Source organism: Camponotus floridanus, unplaced genomic scaffold (genome assembly GCF_003227725.1).
Source record: "Camponotus floridanus strain SB8 unplaced genomic scaffold, Cflo_v7.5 scaffold169, whole genome shotgun sequence".
NCBI lineage: Eukaryota > Metazoa > Arthropoda > Insecta > Hymenoptera > Formicidae > Camponotus > Camponotus floridanus.
Window position 1 is genome coordinate 259,089 of NW_020229291.1, and position 11,812 is coordinate 270,900.

Below are 11,812 nucleotides of genomic sequence, written 5' to 3' on the forward strand. Positions count from 1 at the left end.
ACATATATTTATGGTTGCGTCTCACGGGAATGGGCGATGGAGGGGCCCATTCCATTCTCGATATAAATATATTATTTCGAGGCAACAAATGTATTGTGAATATTTGTAAATAGTATGTGTAAATTTTACAAATATACAATATTACTTCAAATAACTTGCACAATACATTTAATATTATTAGCTTTTCATTATATCGATTAGTAAACGAGCCGTGCATAATTTGTAATTTGTTAAAAATATTAATAGATAAAATTTAAAAAAATTATATGCAAATATGCGTATAACTTTTTTAACAAATTACAAATTATGCACGACTCGTTTACTAATCGATATAATCAAAAGTTAATAATATTAAATGTATTGCGCACGTTATTTGAAGTAATATTGTATATTTGTAAAATTTACAAATAATATTTATAAATATATTCACAATCTGATTTTATCCCTAACAGCACATGATATCCTGCGTATCATCCCATTTTCATACTCATTATACTATGATCATCCGTAAGATACTGAGAACAACTCTATAATATCTCTTATAGTATGATTCGGTTTTCTATCGCGTGCGTACAATCTCAGAATTTACTCAAAGATACGGTAAAGATACGTACGCTTTTCTATCGCGGGCGTATAATCTCAGGTTTGACGCCAAATATGGAAACGGTACATACGTTTAACGCCATCTGCATATGTTCCTGTTCCGGTCTCTTCCCGCTTGCTCGATGGAATAAGGGATTTCAACTTAGTGAAATCGAAGGTAATCCTTTTTTTCTTTAACTTTTATCTTACATATAATAGTAAATAAAGTTTAACAGACAGATTTTATATATGATTTACGTAATATTTTGTATATTTTTTACATACTTATAAAGCTTTTCTCCTTAGAATAGTTTAAGGTTATATACACAAAAAATGTAAAAATATAACATTTTTAATACATAACCCAATAAGCAAAATGTAAGCAGTATGTCGACAGACTGGCAACAGATTTGATCAAACCATGTCAGCAGAATGACATCTACTGCGTCCTCATTCTGCTTCTAATCTGCTAGCAGAACCTGCTCACAGAATCGGATATCAGATTGTCGGCAGAAACTGAGCAGGATCTGCTATCAATGCTAACATGACTTGATGTCAGACTGTTAGCAGAAATCGAACAGGATCTGCGCGTGCAATTTGATGTTAGATTGTTCGCAGAAACCGAACAGAATCTGCGGATGCAACCTGATGGCAAATGGACAGTAGAAATTTCACAAGATTTGCACTTTTATTAATATTATATAAATGCAACAAAATTGATTATTACAGGTGCTAAATAACAATATTATCGGCAAGTTAATTAGAATTTTCTTATAGAAAATGACATATGTAATATGTTATATCATAGTTATATTTCATATAGCGAAGAACTAATTTCAATTCTATTTAATTAAATTAATAATAAAGTAAATGTAACTTGTAAAACTTGAGATGTAATTTATTTAGAATTAAATTCTTGCTTTATGCCTCAAATAGCCAGTGCATGAATAATTTTCCATATATTATATTGATTCCAATCAGTTTAATATTCTGAATTCTGACTCTCATTTGCTTGTATCAGATATCAGAAATTAAAGTGAAAAATTAAAATGATAATTACTATATTTTTAGTCTTTTATTCATATTCGTGACTTTATATATATTTCTGACAGAAATTCAATTACGAGAAAGTACAGCTCACGTAGCGGTAAGTGAAAGAACTATCGAATCATGCAAATCCTGTTCCATTTCTGCCATCAATCTGCTATCAGAGATTGTATGCGCAGATCCTGTTCGATTTTTGCCGACAATCTGTTGTCAAATTGCATCGCACAGATCCTGTTCAATTTCTGCCACCAATCTGCCACTAAGTTATGCCGGCAGAATCTGTTCGATTTTTGCTGCCAATCTGGTAACTGATTATGTTAACAAGCTTTGTTATATTTCTGTTGACATTCTGGCGACATCACATGATATATCAGAACCTGCATCGATTCTGTAATCTTTCTGTCGACAACAATTTCTAACAGATTCCCTGACAAGATCTGCTTTAGCAGACTTGGCTATTGGGGTAATTAGTATAAAATATCTTAGATATACATCTCAGATATATATTTCGTATCAACAGAATAGTTTTACAAATTTAGAACGTGTTCAGGAATATCAATACATACATTATCTTTATTATTTTTAAAACGTCTTAAAATGATATATGTATATAAATATATATAACTTTCAGCAGCGTTCTTCGCAGTATTCTTCGCAGTGTTCTCTTCGCAGAGTTCTTCGCAGTATTCTTCGCAGTGTTCTCTCTTCGCAGAGTTCTTCGCAGTATTCTTCGCAGTGTTCTCTCTTCGCAGAGTTCTTCGCAGTATTCTTCGCAGTGTTCTCTCTTCGCAGAATTCTTCGCATGTTCTATACAGTGTTCTTCGCAGAGTTCTTCGCAGAGTTCTTCGCAGAGTTCTTCGTAGGGTTCTTTGCAAGGTTCTTCACAGAATTCATCACTGAGTTCTTCGCAAGGTTCTGCAAGGATCTTCAACAGAACGGGTATGTTTTTTTTTCTGTTCTTGAAATTTTTTTAAATTTTATTTTGAGCACTTTGATCGTCATCCATATCTGGGTGACAGCCAAATTTTTACACAAAGGACGTTTTATTAAATTTACATTAAAAGAAAAAAATATAGTATTTAAAAAATATAGTATTTAAAAATATAGTATTATTTATACAATATTATTTATACATTTTCTTTAATATTTTTAAAATAATGTGTCTTAAAATGATATATATATAACTTTCAGCTCGCAGCGTTCTTCGCAGTGTTCTTCGCGGAGTTCTTCACAGGGTTCTTCGCAGTGTTCTATGCAGTGTTCTTCACAGAGTTTTTTGCAAGACTCTTCACAGTATTCTCCACAAAGTTCTTCACAGAGTTCATCACAGAGTTTTTCGCAGGGTTCTGCAAGAGTCTTCAACAGAACAAGTATGTTTTTTTTCTGTACTTGAAATTTTTTTTATTTTGATTACATTTCTTTTTCCTGTTTTTCAAAACTAATTGAATTAAAATTCTTGATTGAATATTCTGAGGACTTAACAAATAAATATTCCAATAACATTCCAGAAACGTTCTTAGTATTACATGGAATATTCTTTTCGAATATTCTTAGAACTTATAGAAGAATCTTGTTAGAATATTCTCCGAATATTTTGTGCTGTCTGGGCTCAGGAACCTTAATATTTAAAAAAATTAATTTAAAAAATAGTATATGTTTTAAGCAGCTTTATCACATTAATAAAAGCTTGTCACGGTCGAGCGATTGAACAGTCCAAATATAGAATGCATGTTTGTAATTTTAATTCAATTAGTTTTGAAAAACAGGAAAAAGAATATTCTCCGAATATTTTGTGCTGTATGGGAATATTCATATAATATTCGTATAACATTCACAGAACGTGACTTTTTGTCTACTTCTAATGTTCCATTGGAAATTTATAGGAACTCCAATAGACGCGTAAAATATTCTACGAATATTCAAATATTCTCTTATATTATTCTATGAATGTTCATATAACGTACTTATGCTGTCTGGGAGTAGTTGCCACGGTCGTATCGGTTTGTGACGTCAGAAGCGAGAAATGACACGTTGAGAATTCTTGCGTGCTATTTTTAAACAAAAAGATATTTTAATGAAACAAAACTACAAATCGCTTTAGCACACTTGTAAAATTTTCCGAAAACTAAGCTTTTGTCTTGACAATTAATAAATAGCTATAAAATGAGTGTCAAAGTTAACTTGTCTGTTTTGACGATTTTGACAGCTCAGTAGCTCATTTACTTTGACACTCATTTTACCGCTATTTATTAATTATCAAGGCAAAAGTTTAGTTTTCGGAAAATTTTACAAGTGTGTTAAAGCGATTTGTGGTCTTGTTTCATTAAAATATCTTTTTGTTTAAAAATGGCACGCAAGAATGCTAATTATGCAGTATAAGGGAGCCACCCCCGATTTCAATAATTTTTATGTATGTTATCAAGGTCATCATTGTGAGTAATGTTATGAAAGTTTTAGTCGGCGGTCGTTGTTTTTTAAAAAGTTATTTTGTAAAAAATTTACTAGAATCATCCGATTATGATCGTTCAAATTTCGATTCCAGAACATTTTGTAATAAATTTAGGCCACAAATTAGCATCACCAACTACGTCTTGCACTGCAAGCCACGGATTATTATTCATTTGCTCCACTGAATAACTCATTTTCTCCAGAAAATGTCTGCTATAGAGTTATATGATAAACTGAGTTTGATCGATAATGTACTTGATGTATTTGATCGAAGAAACCGAAACAAAACAATCATTTCTATTGTAAATGTACAAGGTGTCTGAAAGCGATAATTTGTTCGTTGATATTTATATACGATATTTTATAATTCTTATACATATATTAATATAGCAGAGACTCTGCTATAATTTATGCAGAATATATAAAAATATAGTAATTCTAGAAGGATTTTGTTGGTTAAAAAGTTATTAATGAAAAAATTTAAAAAGTGAAATTTACAATTTTTTATAAAATATGATTTTACAAAATAACTTTTTAAAAAACAATGACCGCTGACTAAAACCTTCATAACATTACTCACGATGATGACCTTGATAACATACATAAAAATTATTGAAATCGGGGGTGGCTCCCTTATACTGCATAATTACCAAAAAATTTATTTATTTTTACACATAAATGAAAAACAACTCTGCATTTTTCCAAGATTGAGTTGTAAAACTTGTTATGAAATAATAAATTATAAAGAATATAATTGTGTATGTGAGAAAAGTTATTAATTTTTAATGCTTGATCATGTACCAAAGAAAATTTGTGCCTTGTGCACAGCATTTAGCTTTGTAGAAAAATTAATTTTCTACAAAAGCTCAACGCACTACTATCCGCGTTTGGCTCGTATTGCCTTGATTATTTATATTTGTGACTTTGATCTTACGAGCCTTATTCTAAATTTGTTTGTATTAATTTTTAACTCTGTTATTTTCAATGTTTATTTTTAACTTTGACTATTTTAAAAACATTTTTTAAGTTACTAACTTTTATCTACAAAATTAAAAATTTTTTGTGCTTTAAACCACTAATATTCTTTCCTTGTTAAAAAATTGTTATTATTTCACAATATGACACAATCGATTATCGTACATATCTACAATTGTCGTTACAGTCATGTCACTTTCTTTATAAATAATTTACATAATATAATATTACATAATATATCTTGTTACCAAAGTTTTTTATATTAAACAGATTTATCAACATGAATATTAGTGGGAAATGTTACAGACGAAAAGATACTCTATATATGTCAAGACGACATCTGAGAAGACTAGCTGCACAAGAGGCAGATATTATTTCAAAAAATTTTCATAAATGTTTTTTGTCAAGTTCTAATACTAAATGCACAACGAATACGGGCTATGGCAGATTTAAATCTAAAGCAAAAAGTAGTGATATAGAAAATGAAACTGATAATATTGATAACAATATTATACAATATGAACAACATGAAGACAACATATTAGTACAACTTGAAAATGTACAATCTGACAGACAGTCTGCATCAGAATCAGATTCACAACGATCATCTCTAAACGATTTTTGTGACGAATCAAGCAATCTGGATTTTGGTAATGATAACAGAAGTCCATCTTTTGAAAATGACCTTGCAGCATGGGCTGTTGAGCATCAAATTTCACAAACCGCTCTAAATATGTTGCTATTAACGTTAAGAAAACATTCGTGTTTTTCAACACTTTTCGTGGACGCACGAACGCTGCTAAAAACACCGAGACAACAAGACATCCGAATAGTTGATCCAGGAACATATTATCATTTTGGTTTATTAAAATGTATAAACCAAAATTTGTCATCTGTTAAAAAGAATATTGATTGCTTAAAAATAGCAATCAACATTGATGGATTGCCATTAACAAGATCGTCGCAACAGCAGTTTTGGCCTATACTTGGCTCAATTATTCCAAATGGCAACGTTTTCATGATTGGACTTTATCATGGTAACGAAAAACCGGAAGATGCTAATGAGTTTTTGAAAAATTTTGTCGACGAAGCAAAAGATATATGCGAAAATGGAATTAACATCAACGATCGACTGATACCATGTCAGATAGAAGCTTTAGTATGTGACACTCCTGCGAAAGCATTTGTTTTGTCTGTAAAAGGACATTCTGGATATTCCAGTTGCACGAAGTGTACAACGGAAGGAGAGTATATTAGAAATCGATTGTGTTTTCCACAGATGGACGCACCACTTAGATCTGACGATGATTTCATACAAAAGATAGACGATAATTATCATAAGCCAAATATAACGTGCAGTCTCTTAAATATTCCTCAATTCAAACCTGTAACAAATGTGCCTTTGGACTATATGCATTTGGTGTGCTTAGGAATTATGCGCAAATTGTTAAACTTATGGCTTCATGGAGAACTGCAATATCGATTACAATACAAAGCCGTGAACGATATTTCTACACGTTTAATAAGCCAATTAAAACCATCAATACCTGTTGAATTTGCACGAAAACCACGAAGATTAGATTGTGTGAAATTGTGGAAAGCTACAGAATATAGACAAATATTACTTTATACAGGACCAATAGCATTTAAATCTATATTAAAAAAAGATGTATATATACATTTTATGACATTACATGTTGTTATAAGGATTTTGTCCTCGGAGAAGTTACACGAACACCTTAGCTATGCACAAGAGCTTATTTATTTCTTTGTTAAAACATTTGTAAAATTGTACGGAGCGCAAAACGTATCACATAATGTGCATAGTCTTATTCATCTTGTTGATGACGTCAAAATATATGGACCTCTAGACAACTTCAGTGCCTTTCAATTTGAAAATTACATGCAGATACTTAAAAAGTATATTCGAAAATCAGAAAAACCTTTACAACAAGTTGTACGAAGATTCATTGAAAAAGAAAAGAGCTTATTTACCTCAACTACTAGGCCACATTATGGGCCACAACATTATAATTTAATGTCCTTACATTATGATGGTCCTATTATTTCGAATTGCCACAATCCACAATATAAAGTTGTCAAGTTCAACGGAATGACATTCAAAGCTGACACACTTTCCGATAGCTGTTGTGGTTTAAGTTGTGGTGCAATTGTCTGTATAAAAAATGTAGTTTACTGCGCAAAACGAAATATTCCTGTCATTATTGGTCAAGAATTCATGGAAAAGGAAGATGTCTTTAATGTTCCGTGTTTATCTTCGTTACTGGATATCTATTCTGTTCATACTTTATCTGACTTAAAGGCATGGCCGTTGAAAACCATAGTTAAAAAATATGTTAAATTGCTATATGAAAATGACAAGTTTGCCGTTTTTCCGTTTCTACATTCCGATATTTAATTTTTGCATCTATTTTCGCACAGAATGGACAATAAAAAGAAATATGCTATTGTTGAGTTCAAAGATGGTCTGCAAATCGTACCCGCTACTTGGTTAAGTAGTGATTTACGAAAATCAAAATGGCCCAGACATTATATCAGTAACGACAGATATGACAAAGCGGTTAAATTGATGGAAGTACCTGATTGTACATGGGAGGAGCATACTGTCCTGAAAATATATGCGACATCTTGTAAGTAATTTAATTATTTAAAGTTTTTGTAATATATTTATTTTCTATAAATACGATATTGATACTTTTATTTGCTTTTATAGAAAAACAATGGTGCTTATATTATGTTTATTTCATATATTATTTTTTCAGCAAACTATGCTGTGGCTCGACAAAAATTGAAATTAGCTGAAGAAATGTCCGACATCAATTCTTGTACCGACGAGGATAGACAGAAACTTTGTAAAAAATCCCGCAAAATTAGAGCGGCTAAGATGCATGATTCCAGTTCATATGAGTATACTAACGATGAAAGCGATTCTGAGCAAGCCATTCTCTCAGATCTTCCCAAACCTCCAATCAAAAACGTCTATAAGGAGACGTCCACAAAAACAACTCGAGTATGTAAAAATAATACAATAAAGTATTCTAAAATTGCCGACACAAAACTGGAACAAGAAAGTACTGCATCTTACAATTTTAACAACATTGAAGAAGTTGATTTTCGTAAGTAATTTTTATCTAAATATGTATACATGATAGTTTTTACAACAGCAATACGATTATAATAAAATTATAATATTCAATGCTCTATTTTATTTTGATTAGATAAAGATTTTATATCAAGAATCATTTTAACCTTGTAATAAAAAACATTATGTATTACATTAAATTCTGTATTATATCATGTTTAATATCGCACATTAAAACATAGAATAATGCAAAAACAAAATTTTATTGGAATATTAATAGTTATATACTTTTTTCTTTTTTACTTTTAGCTTCACAAAGCAGTTTCGCAATTTCGGAGTATTCTGATTATGAAAATGTAGTCCGACGCAGTCCAAATTTGGATTTAAATTCCAGCCAAGGTTTGTATGGAAATGATTTCTATATACCTTCTATTTTATGTACATTACTAATTTACATTTTATATTCTCGAATATCTAATATATACATATATAATGACTGCGTGCGTGTGTGTGTGTACGTTTATATTTCTGCATGCGTATTTATATTTTCTTGTGTTCATGTACAAAGTTTTTAAAAATTGCACTTTATTATCTAATTTTTAAAGGAAACTATTTTTTACAAATTGCATTAATATTGCATATTTTACTTAATATTTTAACACACAATTTTAATTTTTTATGATTTATATGTTTTGTTTTACCATTTTCAGATTCACAGTGTATTGTTAATGTAAATCCTGAACCTGAACGACGGCACGATATAAATAAATGTGTATTCCCACGTTGTGATAATCATGAGCCTGAACGACGGCATGCGCGCGGCGATGTAAAGAAATGTGTAATTCCGCGTTGTGATACAAGTCTTCCAAGTTTGAATTTAAATTCTAAGCGAGGTTAGTAATCTCCGTTTTGTCTTTAATTATTTAATGTGTCTTTAATTATTGTATGTGTGTAAATGTTTATTTATTTAGATTATATATACATGTATATATGTTTATGTATGTATACCGTCCGTCAATGATTTGCGTTGGATTTGTTATTTCTCTCTTATTCTGTTTCGTACCTCAGCGCCGGTATAGGCAGAGTAAGAGAGACATAACAACAGCACGAGTCATTGACGGGCAGTGTAGAACAAATAGTAAGAAATTTTGTCTTCTATATTATTCATGTTTTTTAGAAATTATTGAACTATTGTAAGAGGCAATGCGTCGCAATCATTCCATTATCAATTATGAAGTAGTGACATTTTTAAACTCAGAGTAAATAGAAATAGGAGGGAAAATATCGATAGTTGAGGCAGGATTTTGACGAACGGAACTACGTCATGGCAGCCATCTTGAGCGTCACTTTGCATCAAACATGATCGGCTCCTGTTTCAGACAATAAATCAACGCTTGCGTAGCTATCTTGAGCATCACTTTATACATTGTATATAGTCACTTCCATCCGCCTGCTTAGTACTATATGTTCCCTCCTGTTTCTATTCTCATTCTGAGCTTCTAATTGGCTCTCGCAATTGCTTCACGACTGGTGTCGAGATATTTACATTGCATTATAGAACGCCCTTAAATGTAAATAAATTGGTTTAAATTGTTTGGAAACAATGATAGCATTATTTAATCAGTTTCAGGACAGTGCGCGGAAACTTCGATAGACATTACTGAACGTCTTCATGATGAAAATGTCCCCCCCAACAGACATATGTTAAATACTTCGATAGACATCACTGAACGTCTTCATAATGAAAATGTCCTGCCCAACAGACATATGTCAAATTATACTGAGGGTTAGTATGCAACTGTATAATTTTTTTAATCTTAAAAGTTTCAAATACACTCCAAAATTTCAATATCGACGCTTTCAAAGAAAATCAGCAATTCCATTACATATTTTACTATTTCAAAAACATTTATTTTAAAACAATTTTATTTTTAAAATTTTGCGATCTTTTTGTATTTTTAACATATAATTCGTAAAAGTATATAGGCATGTATGTATGTACTCATACACTGGTTTAAGTTACGCGAGATTTGCTAAAAAATAAATAAATCTAAATAAATCTAAATAAATCTTACGAAAAACGTTTTAAAAATTACTAAAAATTGTAAGGTTTACGAGATCATTTTATTAAATTTATGAGATTATTTTATTTCATTTTAATATATTGTGACATGAAAACTAAAATATTTATGAAACTACGTTTATACATATATATATACTAATTTTTTAATAATCATACTTTAATACTTTTATGTACATATTAATATATATATATATATATATATATATATATATATATATACATGCATAAATGTAATTTAAATGTGTTGTAGGATTTGATTTTGAACGCTACATAATTAAAAAATTCCAACATCTGGAATTAAAAATGAGCAATAACCTGAAACTAACCCAAAAAATTTTAGAAAAGGTTTCTAATACCGCACAGATTGCAGAAGAAGCACAGGAAAAAATTGATATTTTTCAACATTTACCACTAAGTAAGAGACGAAAATGATTTAGAAATTATGGAACGAAAATTGACGAATGACATTGTATACCGAAATGAAATGGTAATTATAATTCAATATTAGAAAATATTTGTTTAAGAGAATTATTGAAGAGGATAACAGTTAATGATTGCTTTAAAAATTGAAAATTAAAAGTGTGTGATATAACTTCTTTAATTAGGATGCCTAAGTGACATCCAAGAAGTGTTGTTTAAAAAGCTATACTTTTAAAAACTCACGTTTGAAAGAGGTATTAATAATATTTTCTATTTATTACAGATCAAACAGTTAACACGATTGACAGCGCGGGATATTAAAAATTCATGTTTAAATTTATTGAGACAAATAGTCTCAAACAAAGTTGCTGTATTATATAGTTGGCATGGTGCCAAAAAAAAAAGAATTTTTCCCAGCTGAACTTGTGTCAAGTAATATTAAGTAAGTAAACTATTAAGGGTGAATACGCAGTCAGGCGGCGCAAAAACAGGATTTTTCTCAAATTTTTTAAAAGGAAACTAATAAAGTTTTTTATTTACAAACTCTTTTGCATAATATTAATCAACAATTTAAGAATATTTCGTAATTTTTTAATTAATATTTTTTAATTAAAAAATAATAATTATAATTGTTGTGACTATTTTAATATAGCTCCTCAAAAAATTCCGGTGGACACACTGTAACTCGAGGCAGGATCATCTGAAATAAAAAACCCAAAAACATTTCGTTAGTAGATGACTTTGCCTTCCGTGTGAACGAAGAATTTTTTTTGATGATTAGAACTTGTTTTAAAAAATAAAATCGGTCGATTTTTTAAGCAAAAATCGTGACTTAAAAGTTCTCTAAACTTAAAAGTTCTCTAAAAAATTCAAAATTTAATTTTTTTCAAAATCCTTCGTTCACATGAAAGACAAAGTCTTCTACTAACGAAATCTTTTTGGGTTTTTGGTTTCAGATGATCCTGCCTCGAGTTACAGTGTCCATCGGAATGCCACTTTTTTTAGGAGCCATATCAAAATAGTCACAACAATTATAATTATTATTATTTCTTAATGAAAAAATTACAAAATGTTCTTAAATGTTGATTAATATCATGCAAAAGTTTGTAAATAAAAAACTATTCGTTTTCTTTTAAAAAATTCGAGAAAGACCC

General features: G+C 30.1%; 1 protein-coding gene across 7 annotated transcripts; it reads left to right on the forward strand.

The window, feature by feature from the left end:
- The first annotated feature begins 466 nt into the window (after window positions 1-466).
- Window positions 467-11,062, forward strand: LOC105254747. Of its 7 annotated transcripts, XM_025407224.1 has the most exons (10): window positions 488-760; window positions 2,261-2,568; window positions 2,821-2,999; window positions 7,495-7,703; window positions 7,836-8,189; window positions 8,465-8,554; window positions 8,866-9,048; window positions 9,780-9,941; window positions 10,489-10,725; window positions 10,942-11,062. In XM_025407224.1, the coding sequence occupies exons 4-9, from the start codon at window positions 7,496-7,498 to the stop codon at window positions 10,668-10,670; spliced, it is 1,179 nt and encodes a 392-aa protein (XP_025263009.1). In that variant the 5' UTR covers window positions 488-760; window positions 2,261-2,568; window positions 2,821-2,999; window position 7,495; the 3' UTR covers window positions 10,671-10,725; window positions 10,942-11,062. The 7 variants fall into 7 exon arrangements, with proteins under 7 accessions (XP_025263005.1, XP_025263008.1, XP_025263006.1 ...); XM_025407225.1 differs by lacking the exon at window positions 8,866-9,048 and having other exon boundaries at window positions 487-760; XM_025407226.1 differs by lacking the exons at window positions 9,780-9,941; window positions 10,489-10,725; window positions 10,942-11,062 and adding an exon at window positions 9,333-9,767 and having other exon boundaries at window positions 484-760.
- Window positions 11,063-11,812: the final 750 nt, after the last annotated feature.